This window comes from Phodopus roborovskii, unplaced genomic scaffold (genome assembly GCF_943737965.1).
Source record: "Phodopus roborovskii unplaced genomic scaffold, PHOROB, whole genome shotgun sequence".
Lineage (NCBI taxonomy): Eukaryota > Metazoa > Chordata > Mammalia > Rodentia > Cricetidae > Phodopus > Phodopus roborovskii.
The window spans coordinates 25,033,934-25,051,390 of record NW_026126459.1 but is presented as its reverse complement, the minus strand read 5'-3'; the positions used below and the strand labels follow the sequence as shown (position 1 = coordinate 25,051,390).

Below are 17,457 nucleotides of genomic sequence, written 5' to 3'. Positions count from 1 at the left end.
GGGTGCCCTGGCAAGTTATGGGCATTCAGAGATTCTTAGCCAGCCCCATGAATCACAGGCATTTAAGGGGATGATTGGAAGACATTTTTCCAGCTACAAAAAGACTCCCTCTAAAGGAGGGCCCAAGGATGTTTCAGGGCACTGGGGAAGGGAGGAGAGGGCCAAATGGAAACTTGGAAGTTTTCACTGTAGAGTAGGTGGGCTTCAAGCAGCAGTGGTGTGAAGTAGGATGCTTGGGCCACTTCACCCAATGCAGGGTCCTCCAGGTTCATTGGGCCCAGTGCCATTGTTCTTCCCATCGACAATGGCTGTTCAGTCTCTTCTGAGACCCTGCCCTTCTGGGTGCCCATCTCAGGCTGTTAAATTTTTGTACAACTTACCTTGTTCCTCATCACTCTACGGAGACCATGTCATAGCTCTGAGCAGGGAGACAGAGCCACACAGTTGTATGATTTTGGGTATGTTTCTTTAAATTTATTTGTGTGTGTGTTTCTGTGTGTTGTGTGTGCACGTGTGAACATGCTTGCTTGAATGTGGACACACGCATATGTCATGCTATGCCTGTGAAGGACAGAGGATAACTTGTGTGGGAGTCAGTTCTCTCTTTCTACCTATTTTATAGCATTCTTATGAAAAGTGCTATTTATAATATTATAAGGCTTTTTGTTTTCTCAGACAGGGTTTCCCTGTGTAGTCCCAGCTGTCCTGAACTAGCTCTGTAGACCAGGATGGCCTTGAACTCAGAGATCTGCCTGCCTCTGCCTCCAGAGTGTTGGGATTAAAGGCGTGCGCCACCACTGCTGAGCTATTATAAGGCATCTAGAATATTTATAAAGTATCTTTTGGTGCCATGTAAGTGTCGTTGTGACTGTACTAGCACAGATACTTCCTGAGCTTGCTTGCTTCTGTTTTCAGCCCATTCTCACCCTGAGGTTTTATCATCAGAGCCATAATATAAACGTAGCGAGACTGTCTCAAAATAGAAAAGACTGAAGAGACATTGGGGCTGTAGCTCAGTAAGGAAACACCTATACTTCTCTATTTGTTAGGCATAGGCAATGAACAATTTCACCTTGAGGCACCCAGCACAGAGCCAGCAATCAACTTTATTACTCATTCTGTGGCTTGCAGATGGCTGTCTACACCATCTGTGACTTCAGCTGCCTCAGTGTACAACGCTCCCCCCCCCCATTTGTGTGCTGCTGCCTATCAATATTTAAAATTGCTCCAAATTGATTTGGGCGCCTTTGAGACGTCACCCTCATGCAGGGACAACTTTTACTTTTCCTCCTGTTTCTAGCCCCAGCTCATGTCTACACCCTTAACAGCTCCTTACGTGGGGCTCCTTTGTGCTTCTGTGTCCCCTCTCTCCTCCCACTCTGAGACAGGGTCTGTTGTAGCTCAGGTTTGCCTTAAACTCAAAATGTAGCTGAGGGTGACCCTGAACTTCTGCTCTTCCTGCCCTCACCTCCCAAGTGCTGGAATTATAGGTGTGGACCACCACACCCTTTTTATGTGGTGCTGGCACCAAACCCAGGGTTTCATGGCATGCTAGGCAAGCAATTGAGCTACATTTTTAGTGACTAAACTTTTTCTCTTGTTTCAAAAATTGTATTTTTAAAATTACATTAATTTATTTGTGTGTATGTGTGCAGAGGCAGGAGAGAGCTGGGTCTTAACAGGGGGAGAATGCTTCCTCCTCTCCCCCTTAGCTCTCCAAAAAGACAGAGTAGGAAAGAGCTGTCTGCTCAGGGCAGGCTTACCTCACCACCAACGTGTGTGTTCCTTTTGTTGAACACGTTGCTGTGACCACAGTGGCCAGAGACTGCCTTACAAGGCGCTGTACCTGTGGCTGCCTCAGGCTGGTTCTTTCTCCCTTGACCACTTGGCCCTAGTCCCTAGGGACTTTCCCTTCTGCCTCTGTCTGGGGAAGTTGTAGGCAGAAACCATTGGAGAGAGCAGCTCTGGCCTCTCTTGATGAGCAGGGGCCATGTTGGGAGGCGTTGATTGGGGTCTCAAAATAACAGGGGTTGACAAGCGATATGCAAATGTTCTGGCCCAGGAGTGGGGGGCACAGCTCAGGGACCTTGCTCCTTTGTCCTCACCTTAAGAGACAGTCCTAGAACCAAGGAATCAGGTGGCTAGAGTGGAAGGAGCTGAGATTTCAGGTCTGGTACTGGGCAGCTGGCTTTTATGCTTCAAATTGTCTAAATCAGTTCCTTTAGAGCATTTCCCCTTCTGGTCCCTCCAAAAACAGTGCGGGGGGGGGGGGGGAAGGGAAGAAAGGGAGAGCTGGCTGTCCCTGCCCAGGGCTGCCATACCTGTCTGACCAGCCCCTCCTTTTCTCCTTCCGGTTTCTCTCACTGGCTTGGCACCACCCTCCCTTTGGTTTGTTGAAAAATGTCTCCAGTCTTGCTGGGTGTGGGCCCGTGTTGGAGAGGGGGTGGTGAACACACACGAACACACACTCAAATCGGTTTCCACTTTAAAATGGAGTGTGTTGTTTCAGGGGCTGTGAGAGGTGTAAATAGGCTCTATCTGGATTTCCCTCTTCCTAGCGTGCTGGAAACACAAGACTGGGACTGAGGGCTGGGCTAGAGGCCAAAGGCATGCAAGGAAGGGACATGTGCCCTTTGAGATTTCTAGATCGGCTTTTCTGGAAGTGATCTGAGGTTGTGTGTGTGTAGGTGTGTTGTGAAAGGGACTTGTTCGTGTGGGTCTCTGTCCCATTTGGTAGGGGCCTATATGTGCTTATTCTCCTGGGGTCTTGAGTTTTTCTCCTGGAGAAGGAGAGCAATACATAGACTGTTCTCCTAGAGAGTTTTTCTTTTTTCTTTTCTTTTTTCTTTTTTTTTTTGGGTGGGGGGGCATCCTGCCATGTGTCCTGTGCCCCAGGGGGTTTGGACATCTGTCATCTTTTGGTTTCCCTAGTTAAGATCCACCCAGTCCTCACACACACCCTGCAGTACCTTCCAGAGAGCCCAGCCCATCAGGTAATTTAATTGCAGGTGGAATCTTTGCCTTGGGGACCCATACCTCTTGCCTTCCACCCACAGCCTGCCACAGCCTGCTCCACCCAGGCCTGGAGGGCCTTGCTCAGCTCCCCTTTTTCTAGCTTCCTACAGGTGTATTCTGTGCCCCAACTTGCTCTCCTGACTCACTCTGGGATAATGAGTTCAGAGAGACAGGTGCAGGGAAAGGATGCTTTCCTCATCATGTCTGGCCAGTTGGGGGGTGGGGAAGAGGACCAGGGTCCAGGTGGCTGGAGAATGACTCACCAGCAGCTCCATCCCATTCCATTCACTACTTTATCTCACTTCCCACAATTCACTGTACTGGGAGCTTTGGGAAGGTGCCCCCAAAGGAGCAACAACAACAAAGACCCCTATGCTTCTCCTGTTCTCTGGGGTCCCCTTTTCTGCCTTGGCCTCTGTTCTTCATTCAGGCCTACAAAGTTCTGCCTGGCTCTGGGGAATTCTGGGGTCTTGGTAGGAAGGGAGAATATTGGGCTGTGTCCAAAAAAAAAAAAAAAAAAAAAAAAAAAGAGCTGTGTTTGATTTCTCTTTCCTTGCACTCAGAGAGAAGACAGCTAGAAACATGTGTTCATTCATTCATTCCACCAATATCTACTTAGCCTCTTTTGGCAGCCTATGGTTTGCAGGATGTGTGTGGTACAGGTAGGGGGGCAGGGTGGTGGTGGCTGTAACCTGAACAGACAAAGCAAATACGAAGGAGCCTTGGAATAGTAGGGTCCTGCTGGCCAGCCCCACCTAAAGGAGGGTTTCTTTGAGGTATTAGAAGATACTAGTCAGATGGGTAGGGTGCACTCTCGAACCCCAGAAAATCAGTGCTGGGGTGGTAAAGGTTGGTGCCAACTTTGGTGACACAGTGAGTTCAAGCAGCCTGGTTGACATGAGACCTTTTTTTTTTTTTTAAAGACCCCAAATGCCAAGGAACCCTTTCCACCCAGTCCTGGAGACAAGATGCCTAGATTCCCGTGCCGGGAGACCCCAGGCTTACTTCCTGGCTTTGCGGGAGCTCAACTGCTCTCTCTCTCTCCTGGATTTTTAGGGTGGGGTTGGTAGGGTGGGGTTGGAGAGGGATCCCGGGTGGGAGCAGCTCTCTACTGCCCTCACCTGAGTTCTGCCTGGAGGTAGCAGACGCTGGGTTAGGCCCTGCCCTCTCAGTGTCTAGCCACTCAGGTAAGAGGTCTTTTTCCCTCCCCTGGGGCTGGACTCTCTTTTATAAAGGGCCTTTGCTGGGCGCTGTCCCACGGCCTAGAAGCAGCTGCTCTGCTCGCTCTCGAACCTCAGCTCACTGCCTTCACTCCAGACTTCACCATGTCCATCAGGGTGACCCAGAAGTCCTACAAGGTGTCCACCTCCGGCCCCCGGGCTTTCAGCAGCCGTTCGTACTCGAGTGCACCCGGTGCGCGCATCAGCTCTTCCAGCTTTTCCCGGGTGGGCAGCGGCAGCAGCTTCCGGGGAAGCCTGGGTACCAGCATGGGTCTGGGCGGCTTCGGCGGGGCTAGTGTAGGGGGTATCACAGCAGTCACGGTGAACCAGAGCCTGCTGAGCCCCTTGAAGCTGGAGGTGGACCCGAACATCCAGGCTGTGCGCACCCAGGAGAAGGAGCAGATTAAATCCCTGAACAACAAGTTCGCCTCCTTCATTGACAAGGTGAGAATCCTCTCTGCCCGACTAACTGTCCTGCACCCTTTCCTCTGCCGTCACAGAGGATGGGTACATCTCTAGCCCTCCTTGAGCTTCTGTTGTGTCCCATCTGTCCTGGCCACACTCTCTTCCAGCTTCTCTCGTACACTTTGGTTTGGGCCCGAGAGGGTCTGAAGTACTTGTTACCCAAATCCTGAGGAGTTTTCCTCTTGCACATACTCACTCTCCCAATTCTACGCTCTAACCTGCCTATCCACTGGCGGCCCTGGCGCCTTCACTGTGCTCAACTCTGGTTGCAGGGAAGCCTTCCCCCTTGCACTGCCCCAAGATTTCCTATTGGGGTCTTGTTGTATCTTTGTTTTTTTCCTGTTAAATAATGAAGGTTGGGTAGGATTCTAGAAGGTCGCAGGTGTCTTGACGGAACCCAGCAAATGCAGATGGAGGTCTTTGGTGCCCAGGACCAGAGTGTAGGGCTCAGGCTGAGTCACTGCTTGGCCCCTGCCCTGCTCTCCCAGTGTGGGCGGGGCCGCTGTGAAGCCAGGGCGGAGGACCGAGACGACCGAGACGTTTTTGGGTCTGCTCTTCCACCAGGAGGAGCTCCTGCGTGGCGGGGTGGGGGGAGTCGTGGGGCTCCGCCTCGGGAAAGCCCGTACAGGATTCAAAGTCTGTGGGCGTTGGATACTCCGCCCCGGTTTCACGACCTGTTAAAAGCGGAGTTTATGGCCCCGATATCGTCGGCCTGCCAACGCCCATCTGCCTGCTTGGCCCTTGTACCCCTTTTACTCTTCCTACCCTGGCTCTGCCCCAACCGCCTGGTTCCTTCGCAAGCTCAGAGCCAGGCCAGATTTTACAGTCCTGTGACTAACTAGGTGGCCTTCGTGGCCCTGGGACGATTGGCCCTTTCTGCTGACTGACTCCTAAAAGGCCAAGTGGGAACGGGAGGAGGGAAAACACGGGCAGATGAACCGGTGGAGTCGGAGGCCCCAGGAGTTTCACTTGGGCTTGCTAGCTGCTGTCCAAGGGCCCCCTAGCTTCTCACTGCCTTCTGATGGAGACAAGTTGTTGAAGGCATCGGTGTGACTTCCAGCTGGCTACAGGGCTCCATAGTTTCCCCCAGTGGGACATGTTGTCAAATTTGACTTCCTCATATGTCAAATGAACAGATCCTAAATCAGTTTCTGCCCGCTTGGCTCATGGTGGGGAAAGGTTCTCAGCCCCTGCCCCGAATTCAGCAATCCATTATGTAATGCTAGAATCACTAGGGCTATTTGTTTAATTTTTAGTAATTACGGGAAGAAAGGATCTACAGCATGGGTTGTGGGAAAGCAACCGGATTGCACTGTCTAGTTCCTCCAGTTTAAATGATTACAGCTTCAGGCTGAGTGCACAAAATGAATTTCTGTCCTTTGGAGCACTCTGTTATCCATATGAAAACGTTTCTTCTGTACCATGCTCTAAGATGTGAATTCCGTATTTGTGGTAGGAGGGGAGGGTTGTGGACTCTGGGCAAGAGGGTGGTGAGACTTCAGAGTCTGTGGATCTCAAAGGTTGCTACAGCAGGGTGGGAAGGAGACAGACCTGCCTTCTCTTGCTTCTTCCTAAGCTAAAAGTGGGCTCTGTGTGGAGAAGGGACTCCCTAAAGTGCCTACCCGAACTTCTGATGGGAGACACACAGCTCCAATTAGCAGAGTGTGGACACAGAAGCCTTAGCAAGCATTCTGGGAGAAAGTTCCCTAAAATCTCCAGGGCCTTTCTTCAAGGTCCCTTCAAATGAAGATTGGTAGTATTTGATGTGAGGAATCTATACCCTTCTCAGTCTTATATTAAAGGTAATCAACACAGCTTTAGAAAGTGGGGCTGTTTTTTATTTTTTGATTGATCTGTGATGTGTGCTGCGGGTACACTTTAGCCTTTCCCATTCCAAGTGCTAGAGGGACATGGCTCCTGATGTCAGCATCTCACTGCGCTATTCTCTGGGTCACAGGTGATCCACTTGCTCAGGGGAAAAGGCATCAATCATTTCCCTGTTTCCCTGATCCTAGCCTGATGTGAGCCTGTTTGCTGTGTCCTCCCCATGCAGGTACGCTTCCTGGAGCAGCAGAACAAGATGCTGGAGACCAAGTGGAGCCTGCTGCAGCAGCAGAAGACATCCAGGAGCAACATGGACAACATGTTCGAGAGCTATATCAACAACCTTCGCCGGCAGCTGGAAGCCCTGGGCCAGGAGAAGCTGAAGCTGGAGGCAGAGCTTGGCAACATGCAGGGCCTGGTGGAGGACTTTAAGAATAAGTGAGCCCTCCCCGAATGAAGTTGTCTTTCCTTGCCCCACATTTTGGGCCAGAGGTCTAAGTCCCCACTGCCTTCTGCTTATGGGCAGTTTGGCCCTGTGGCCGTTTGATGATCAGTTTTGTTTGGGATACCCAATTTTATGCTTACCATCCAAGATGCTAATAGCATCAGCCTGCCTTCAGTCTCAGGACTGTCTAGATTTGGGTAACAGATTTCCTGTTTAAATAGTGTACTTAAGCTGGATTTGGTGGCACAGATTTGTAATATAACACCCAAGAGGCAGAGGCAGGAGGATTATACAAACACAATCTTATCTTAATAGTGAATTATAGACCAGCCAGAGCTATATAGTAAGATTCTTTTTTTTAAATTTTAAGTGCATTCAAATGGGAGAGGCAGCTAGCAGGCCTCACATTCACCCTAACAGGCATGATCCAATGTCTGGCAAGCTCCAGAGAAGACTCTGAGGTCTCATGTCAGGCCCCATTATAATTCTCTCAACATGCCAAATCTAGTGCGCATTTGGAGAGTGCATTCCTGCTCTTGGCCTCTCCACTGGCTAAATAAGATTGGGTGGGGAGAGGAAAATGGTAGTGAGGGCAGAAGGACCAGCCTCTCATGCCTTACATTTCTGAACAAAACTTTCTAGATATTCATTTACCCCAACAGAAAATAAGGTGGGTAGGAAACTCTTCACGTGCTTGTGTTTAGTTGTGCACACTTGTGTTCTGCATTGGGCTCCATCCCTGGCATCAGCAGGCCCAGGTCAGCCTTGCCTCCACCTTCACCCACTGATTCCAAGTCTTTTCTCACTAGGTATGAGGATGAGATCAACAAGCGTACAGAGATGGAGAATGAATTTGTCCTCATCAAGAAGGTGAGGGTCTGGGGGTGGGGTGGGGTACAGAGATGTCATAGTGGTTAAGAGCTCTCGGCTCTCTTCAGAGGACCTGAGTTCAGTTCCTTACCCCTTCATAAAATGGCTCACAATTGTCTATAACTGAAGCTCCAGGCTATCCGATGCCTTGGGCCTCTGAGGGCACCTGAATTCATGTGTAGATAACCACATGCAGGCACACATACCTACACATAATTAAAAACGATAAGACAAAATGAAAAAAGAAGAAAGAAGGTGAGGGTCCCCCAACCTGCATGCAGACACAGGAGGCTGAGCTTTGGGACTTAGACCAGGAGTTCTGATGGCCTCATTGCTTTCTAAGTAATAGGACAAATTCTTTTGCCATCTGATGCCTTCTAGACAACACAATAGAAAGGTAGACAAGAGTTAGTTTCCTGCAGTTAGATATTATTCTAGGTATCAAGTTGGACAAGGTTGGTATAGCCTTTAGCTTTCTGGAGGTGGAAGGGTGTGGTGGGGGCCTGCAGGAGGCCGAGATAAAGTTCATGGCTGGGATCCAGGGGAATAGACAGTGGCTGGGCTAGAGGGCCAGCCTCAAGTCTGAGCCATGGGCAGATGTTGGGGGGCCCCTGGGGACTGAACTCAAGCCCCTCACCTCACTCTCAGGATGTGGATGAAGCTTACATGAACAAGGTGGAACTGGAGTCCCGACTGGAAGGACTGACTGATGAGATCAACTTCCTTCGGCAGATCCATGAAGAGGTACGTTCTCAGGAGCTGGAGTGGGCAGGTCTTCCAGCCTGTCAGCATCCTACTCTGGTACCTAATGTGTCCCTGTCTTCCAGTACCATTCAACAAGAGCCTAATAGCCATAACAGCCAGTTAACATTGTTATAGAGGCTCCAGTCCCTGCTTGAAATGGGGAAATGGGCTCTGAGAAGTGAAATAATCCATCCCAGGTCCTCATACAGAGTGGGCAGCCCAGCCTACCAGAGACTCGTGGTGTCCTCGAATCCCTTGTTCCTGGTCTTGAAGACCTCTAGACTTAGTATTGGGGCAGAGAGTGGGGACAGAGAGTCTTCCCCTTGGCTATTTACCTAACTTCAGGTTTTCCTTTCTGCCTCTTTTCATGGCTCAGAGTTGACTGTCTTCCTTCCACTGTTAACTTTGATGTTTCTAAGCCCTAGCTCCCACTTGCTCCTTTGTCATGTTGTGAAAGACACTGTGTGCAGGGACATAGTCTTACCACCACCCTCCTGCCCTACAGGAGATCCGAGAGCTGCAGTCGCAGATCTCAGACACGTCTGTGGTGCTGTCTATGGACAACAGCCGCTCCCTGGACATGGACAGCATCATTGCTGAAGTCCGTGCCCAGTATGAGGACATCGCCAACCGCAGCCGGGCTGAGGCTGAAAGCATGTACCAGATTAAGGTAAAGAACGGGGTCACAAGTCTGGAACTATCTTACTGGTCAATTCTGTGTGTAGATAACCACATGCAGGCACACATACCTACACATAGTTAAAAATGATAAAACATTCCTCCTCATGAGGAGGAAACAGGGTTCCAAATTCCACTATGCCTGTGGTCTGGCTCTGCAGAATGGAAGCCTGAAGTGTTCTGGAAAGGGACCTTTATTAGTGTGTGAGTGTGTGTGTGTGTGCATGTGTGCATGCATGTTCTTACACATACTTCTTCAAGTATGTAGGGGGTTAGTGGGCAAAATGATTAGTCTTTTGTGGCTTGACCAATAAGGGGGCTCTCCCAGCTAGAATCTCACATCTCTTCTTGCCCCTGCAGTATGAGGAATTGCAAACCCTGGCTGGGAAGCATGGGGATGACTTGCGCCGTACAAAGACTGAGATCTCTGAGATGAACCGCAACATCAGCCGCCTGCAGGCGGAGATTGAAGGCCTCAAAGGCCAGGTACTGCTGGACTCGGGTGGGACTAGGGAGAGGAGGATAAGAAGGGAATCAGGGTTGAAAATGGGAGGGGCAGTTTCTAGCCAGCTTTCTCAGTTGCTGTGGGCATCTCCATGGACACCATCTGGAGAAAGAGCTCTGGGTGACTGGCTAGAATCCAGGTCCCATTTCCCTAGGCTTTCTCTACTTAGTCTGCCATCTATGCAGGGCAAGGTTGGGTTTTGCTATTTTATGGAAAGCTTAGAGAAGCTGGGAATCAGATCTGGATGAAGCAAAGCTCTTGCATTGCCAGGGTGGAAGAGAGAGGGGGAAATTCCAGGAAGCAGCTCCCATTGCTTCTTGGGCTTGCTTAGCGTCATCTGTAGAATTTTCTTTTAGTTGGATGGAGTTGGTCTAAGTCAGGGAGGGGAGACTTTCAAAGATGTTCATGGTAGGACTGGGCATGTAGCTCAGTTGCTCAAGTGGTTGCCTAGTGTGCCCAAAGCGCCCTTGGTTCAGTATCTCATACAACCAGGCGTGGTGGTGCATACCGGTTATCACAGTAGTTGGCAGGCTAGAACAGGAGAATTGCTGTAAGTTAGTTCAAGTTCAGCCTGGACTGTATAGTGAGTTCTAGGCCAGCCTGGGAACAAAATAAATGACAACAAAAAGAGCTCAATGTGGATGGATTTTAGGGAGGAGATATACCAGATAACATCTGCTCATATGTCTCCTTCCCCACAGAAAGCAACCCTGGAGGCTGCCATTGCTGATGCTGAGCAACGTGGGGAGATGGCCATTAAGGATGCCAATGCCAAGCTGGCCCAGCTGGAGGCTGCCCTGCAGCAGGCCAAGCAGGACATGGCCCGGCAGCTTCGTGAGTACCAGGAGCTGATGAATGTCAAGCTGGCGCTGGACATTGAGATCGCCACCTACCGCAAGCTGCTGGAGGGCGAGGAGAGCAGGTGGGTTTGGAGGTCTTTCCTGGGGTCTGGAATGGGGAGAGGTGGGTGCTGTCAGTAGCTCTCCTGGGATTTCTGTTGTGGGAGGAAAAGGGCCAAGAATTGGTCCTGACACCCTTGCATCTGGTTATAGGCTGGAGTCTGGAATGCAGAACTTGAGTATCCATACAAAGACCACCAGTGGCTACTCAGGTGAGTGTCCTTGGCATGGGGATGGAGGGCAGGGGACCCAGGAGGTCAGGGCTCTGGGAGAGGCTATGTTTAGTAGCAGCTGACAAAGACAAAGGGAAGGAGGAGGATCCCTGTTCTGGGACAAATCCCAGGGATTGATGACAGACTAAGGACCCAAGTAATATGTTCACGAATAGAAAGTCTCACATTAATGCTAGGTGTGTGCCAGACCCGTGCAAAGTTCCTTTCATGTGTTACTGTGGGCTTTTATGCATCTACACATTTCCCTCCAAATAACTGAGAGAAGGGCTCAGTCCAGTGCTTGTCTGGTATACACGGCTGGAAGGGAAGTCTTTTCCATGTTGGGGCTGCTTCTCCAGACAGCTAAGTTGTGACCCACATAGTTATCAGTCAGGTCTGTGCCAGCCTTTCCATCTGTGGTTACCAGAGAGTGACTAGGGAGAAGGGGCCTGAAGCCTGTGCTCACGTGGCTGCCTCTCTCCCTTGTTCTTGACCAGGAGGGCTGAGCTCAGCCTATGGGGGACTCACCAGCCCTGGCTTCAGCTATGGTATGAGCTCCTTCCAGCCCAGCTTCAGCTCTGTCGGGGGCTCCAGCACTTACAGTCGCACCAAGGCTGTGGTTGTGAAGAAGATTGAAACCCGTGATGGGAAGCTGGTGTCGGAGTCCTCTGATATCCTGCCCAAGTGAACTGCCACCAGAGCCTTTGCCAGCCTGTGCTCTGCAGCTGTCCAGGGGAGACAGCAGTATGGCACGGTGCAGGGAATAAGAGACCCATCAGAGGATCAGCCCTAGCCCTCTGGCAACCTTGGGAGGAATCCTTCATCTGGAGTTCCCCATCTGGCCCCCACCTCCCTCCCAAACCTAATTCAGTTGTATTTTCCAAAATAAAAGCCATCATCTGGCTCCATCACTTGGCTTTGCTTTGTGTATGTTCATGTGGGGAGGGAGGGATAGGCAGGAGGGTTCTTCCTGGGGCATGGAAGCTGGGTGTGCAAGGCAGGAGTCTCCTCCAGGCTGTTCCAAAGGAATGTGCTTTGGTTGGTGGTCTGGCTACAGACCATGGTTCTTTTTTTAGACATATTTATTTGTTATGCATATGATGAGAACACTGACCTGCCCTACTGGCCAGAAGAGGGCACCAGATCTCATTATAGATGGTTGTAAACCACCATGTGGTTGCTGGGAATTGAACTCAGCAGCCAATGCTCTTAACCTCTGAGCTGTCTCTCTAGTCTTCTACCTTTACCTGTGCACAGCCTCTTACAGTTTACAGCAGGCTTTCAGATATCCAGGTTTACCTGAGCTTTTACAGCACACTTGGCAAGGCACCAGATCTGTGGCGGTCCTATCAGAGAGAGTCAGTCTGCTCTAGCCTAGACCTCAGCATCAGGACCCCCACAGAAAGTGGCTGAGCTGGCTGTGGAAGTCAGGATGTCTGATTCTCAAGCCTGTCCTTGAGCAGATACACAGCTTCCTTGTGTCTAGATGTCTTTGTCAGGGGCCTAGAGGTCTGGGTTCCTATCCCTCCAGATGTCCAGAGTCTATTTTTAGTGACTGGTATGTCATGCCTGTAATTTCTACATGGACTTGGCACTGATGCATGGGCTTGTCCCTACTCCTCACCGTCACACCCACCCACATTGCTTCTCACTACCCCTTCCTCCCTTTTTAGTGCTGTGCTTGACAGAAAGGGTGTGTACGGAGCCAGTGTTTGCATGTGGAGGGTGGACTGTGTGCTTATGGGTGTAGATATGTTCCTTGAAGTGTGTAAAGGGGTTGCTTATCTGTCAAACAAGCCTCCAAGGTTTAGGGCTAGAGAGAGCTGGATGAAGCATTGCCAAAGCTCCTGCACCACTGCCATCAGTGTGGAGTTCCTAGCTGTCACATGGTCCATGCAGGGCCGGGCTAGGTGCGCATCAGATCTTAGCACCACTGCACTGCTTATGCTATTTCAAATTTGTCGGAAACTGATGGAAATTGAACAGATACATAGGGCACAGGAAGTAGGAACAGAGGAGTACTGGAAGCTCACGTGGCTCTCTGCGGCAAGGGTACATATCTTCCAGGCCTTGGCATCAGTCTTGCCACCTTCCTAGCTCCGTGCAGTTGGGCTTTTAGGCCAGCACTGCCCTTGCAAGCCTTATACCCACTCTCAGCCAGGGCCAGGGGTCCTAACACAGTAAGGGACTTCAGTCATTACTGAGTTACTGTACTGGTCCCAATAAGCTAGGTTTGGCCACCTGTCCTTATTTAATAAGCTAGTTAAACAAACCAACAATAGTGAAAAACAGAAAAAGACTCTTCAACAAGGCCAAACTGGGAAGAGGAACAAAGAGAGACAATGAGGGTCCTGGCTTGAGGTTTAAGTAGAGCACCAGAGCTATGCATAGCTAGGCGGTCCTGGCCAGGGTGTGGTCCCACTCACCACTCAACCAGTCTTGCCTGCTAGGTGGTCTGACAAATTGTAAATCTCAGGGAAGCAGGTCTTAGAGTTTCTAAATGTCAGCGTGCTGTGTTTTAGTACTCTGTTAGCAGAAATGAGAGACCCAAGTGTCTCTTTTGGCAGGGACTTTGTCCCTGCCATGCTGCCACATGGAGTAAATCTCCCTTTAGAGCTGGGGACAAAGCCACAGTGCTACCAGCTAGAGCAGAAGCTATCTAACTGCTTTGGGATTGCCCCATTGTCACTTGGGAAGTTCTTAGCCTTTTTACCCCCCTAAATCAGCTTAAGAGCTGTTCTTACGGAACCTATTTGACCACACAGGCAAACCCTCTGTATTTTTTAAAATTTACTATTTATTTGTTTATTTATTGTGTTTGGACATGTACACGAATGTGGAGGTCAGAGGACGACTTGTAGGAGCTGTTCTCACCTTCACCTTGTGGGTCCTGGGAGTGGAATTCAGCAGCCTTGGCATCAGGTACCTGAAGACGGAGATTTCTGTTCTGCCTAGTCCTGCAGCTGATTTGTCCCAAATAAACACTCAAAAACTTATATTAACATATAAGCTGTTGGCAAATGGATAGGGCTTTTTACTGGCTAGCTCTCTCTTAATTATTAACCCATAACTACTAATCTATGTATTTCTACATGGCCTTATCTTACCAGAGAATGCCTGGCACATCCTATCTTCCCAGTCTCTGCATGGCGTCTCTCCCTGGCGGCCCCTTTCTCCTCTTCTCTCCAGAATTCTCCTTGTCTCATAGCTTCGCCTGCTCATATACTTCCTGCCTGGCTAGCGGCCAATCGGTGTTTTATTCATCAACCAGTAAGAGAAACCTACATACGAAAGGACATCCTCCATCTGAGTTACCGTCTGAGTTATCTCCCCATTTTTCCCCTTGGTTTTTCCAGACAGGGTCTCTCTGTAGCTTTGGAGCCTGTCCTGGAACTCACTCTGTAGACCAGGCTGTCCATGAACTCACAGAGATCTGCCTGCCTCTGCCTCCCGAGTCCTGGGATTAAAGTTGCCCAGCTTCTTTTTTTTTTTCTTTTTAAAATATAGGTTCTTATTGTATCCTAGACCGGCCTTGATTTCACTACCCTCTCGCCTCAGATGGGTGACAGACGTGCACTGACACACTTAGAGGTAAACTCAGTTCTATTATGGTTTACAAACACATGTATAAGCGAGTCCCAGGAACCAGTACGATGTTACCATGATTGCTCTGGGCAACTGGAACACAGGCAGAGGGACCTCTTGCCCATTAGTGCCCCAAGTCAATATTTTCAGTTGTACCACACCCAACCCTTGAAGCCAACCACCTGTCTTATCAGGTTCTACTGCCAGGCAGGTTGGGAGAAGCCCTCCCTCACCATTGCCAGATGATCTCCACACCCTGACTGTTTGCTGAAGGAAGGGTGTACAGCTTTTCCATGCTGGAACCCCATCTTCTCCCATGTGCACCACCGCAGGGCAAGGCCATTCATCACTCAGGAGTTACCTCCTCTACCCGACAGAACTTACGTATTGATTGATTTTTAATCTTTTTAAGATTTATTTTTATGTCTTTGGGGGGTGTTTTATCTGCATATATGTGTACCCTGCGTGTGCCTGGTGCCCATAGAAGTCAAAAGACAGTGTTGGAACAAGAGTTACAGTTTGTGAGTTGCCATCTGAGTGCTACAGACAGTTGTTAGCTGTCTTGTGGGTGCTGGGAATTGAACCTGAGTCCTTTGGAAAAGCAGCCAGTGCTCTTAACCACTGAGCAATCTCTCCAGCCCCTACTTTTTATTTTTATTATTTATTTATTTACTTTAGATAGGTTCTCACTATGTAGTCCTGGCTATCCTGGAACTCACTATGTAGCCCAGGCTGGTCTCACGGCCCTAACTCACAGAGATCTGCCTGCCTCTGCCTCCTGAGTGCTGAAATTACATGCACAACCACTTTCATTCCCATTATAATTCAGATATGCACAGAGAATGATATAGATATGAATACTTTGTTTTGGAATGGATTTTCATTTATTGATACAATTTAAGGTCAATTTTGTGATGTGTATATTCTTCTTTTGTTTAGGTATTGTGTTTTTATAGTTCATTCAGAAATGTATTGTATAATGTAGTACAGATTATAGATAATTACCTATGATAGTCAAAGCTTAGAGTTAAGTTAGCTAGGTTTTCAAGATACACAGAGATGTATTTGAGATAGATAGGCATTCTTCAAACCTTTCAAAGACCTACAGAATATGGCATTTAAAATGGTTTATGGTTTTTGTGACAGTGAGACATAATTGCTCTTGGCAACACCACCTATGTCAGAAAGGAAGATGGACATTGAAGAAACTCATTATGGCATTTACTTCCAATATGGCAAGACTAGCCATTTGGACAAGATTCAGCTCTTGTCTGGACTGTTTGAATTTGTGCTATATAAACTGGACTTGCAGGACCCACAGAAAAGTGATTGCTGATTCAAGATGGACATTGCTACAGAGTTCCTGCTTCATGGAAGAGTCTGCCAGACAGCCTGCAGGACACAGAGAAAAATGACTGACAAGCTGCCAATAAAAGAAGACAGTTTAAAGTTTCCTGCTTTGCTGAAGAGTCTGCCAGACACACTATGGCTTATGGGCTGAAGATGGAAGATTATGAAAGAACTTCGGGTGACAAGGCAAGATGTCTCTGTCATTTCTAGAGCTTATATATTATCCTGTGGTCTTTGAAGGAGTTGAAGACAGATAGTTATGGTTATAGTTTTCCTTAGTTAGGCTTAAAGATAAGATACATATAGGACTTTAGACTCACAAATATAGGATAGATGATAGAATAGTTTATTTTAATTTTGCTAAATGTTAATGGATTAAATATTGTTAACTGTGATTCTTATTGGATAACTGTTGTGTTATATATTTTGCTATGGTAAGGTTAAAACCCTTCTTTTTATTTAGACAGAAAAGAGGAGATGATGGGAGATGTCATTCTGTATATGTTTCTCATACTGGTTTAATGAATAAAGCACTGTTGGCCAATAGGAAAGCAAGATAGGCTGGACTAGGAGACAAGGAGGAAAGAGGAAGTAGTAAGCAAGAGTCAAGATGGAGAGACTGGGGAGACGAGACGCTGGCCCCTTTCCCCGGTAAGAAGACCACGTGGAAATATTAGATTAACAGAAATGGGTTAATACTTAAGACAGAGCTAGCCGATAAGAAAATAGTAACTGGCCAACAGGATTATATCAAATACAGAGTCTCTGTGTGTTAATTGGGGCTGACGCGGCAGCGGGACAAGACTAGGCGGCGGGAGGAAAAACCCGTACTCTTTACAGAGATAGGGTGTAGCTTAGAGGCGGAGTGCTTGTCTAGCATCTATCATGCACAAAGTCTTGGGTTCCATCCTAAGTACTTAAAACATCTTTTCTCTTAAGCAAATGCAGGGGCTGCAGATGTAGCTCAGTTGATAGAGTGCTTGCCTAGCATGCATGAAGTCTTGGGTTTGAGTCCCCAACACCACATAATCCAGGAATGGCCTGTTATCTCAACACTCAGGAGGTGGAGGACAGCTTGGGCTACAGGAGACCTTGCCTCAATGAATGAATGAATAAATAAATTAAATAAAGTCCTTATTTACATGAGGAGACTTGGAAGAATGGAAGGTAAAATTTCTTAAATATACCTAGGCCCTGACTACTTGTAGTTCTCCATCTGGAGAGTCAATCAACCATGAATAGAAAACATTCCAAGGAGTAAGGATTGCACCCATATCTCATAATTCATATTTCCTCCCATCCCTATAAATAAATAAAACAGTTCAACATTACATAGTGTTTACACGATATTAAAAGTAGACTCATGATGACTCAAAATATAAAGAACTCAGTTGGGGTGGCCCAGCATCTTGAGATGCTGAGGCAGGAGAATTGTGAGTTCATTGCCAGCTTGGGCTGTCTAGCTAGACTTTGTCACAAATCAAAACCCAAAATCAAACAAACAAAAAGCCAAAAGAAACTAAACAAAACCAAAATGAAATGAAAGTCAAATGATGGGCAGGTGTGTTAGGTTCAGTGCAGAGCCCAAGCGATTTCATTTGGGAAACTGAGATGCTGAGTTTCCACAAGGAGTGAGGGACAGCTG

General features: G+C 48.4%; 1 protein-coding gene across 1 annotated transcript; it reads left to right on the top strand.

The window, feature by feature from the left end:
• The first annotated feature begins 4,289 nt into the window (after window positions 1-4,289).
• On the top strand, window positions 4,290-11,785 carry Krt8 (keratin 8). Its single transcript, XM_051189967.1, has 9 exons — window positions 4,290-4,679; window positions 6,754-6,962; window positions 7,779-7,839; window positions 8,488-8,583; window positions 9,089-9,253; window positions 9,622-9,747; window positions 10,468-10,688; window positions 10,819-10,877; window positions 11,375-11,785. Exons 1-9 carry the CDS (start codon window positions 4,341-4,343, stop codon window positions 11,563-11,565), a joined length of 1,467 nt encoding a protein of 488 aa, XP_051045924.1. The 5' UTR covers window positions 4,290-4,340; the 3' UTR covers window positions 11,566-11,785.
• Window positions 11,786-17,457: the final 5,672 nt, after the last annotated feature.

Bases quoted from the DNA above. Each gene is read 5' to 3' on its own strand.
- Krt8 (XM_051189967.1), top strand. From the start codon at position 4,341: ATGTCCATCAGGGTGACCCAGAAGTCCTACAAGGTGTCCACCTCCGGC. The intron at 10,689-10,818 runs GTGGGTTTGGAG...ATCTGGTTATAG, and splicing joins CTGGAGGGCGAGGAGAGCAG to GCTGGAGTCTGGAATGCAGA. The intron at 10,878-11,374 runs GTGAGTGTCCTT...GTTCTTGACCAG, and splicing joins GACCACCAGTGGCTACTCAG to GAGGGCTGAGCTCAGCCTAT.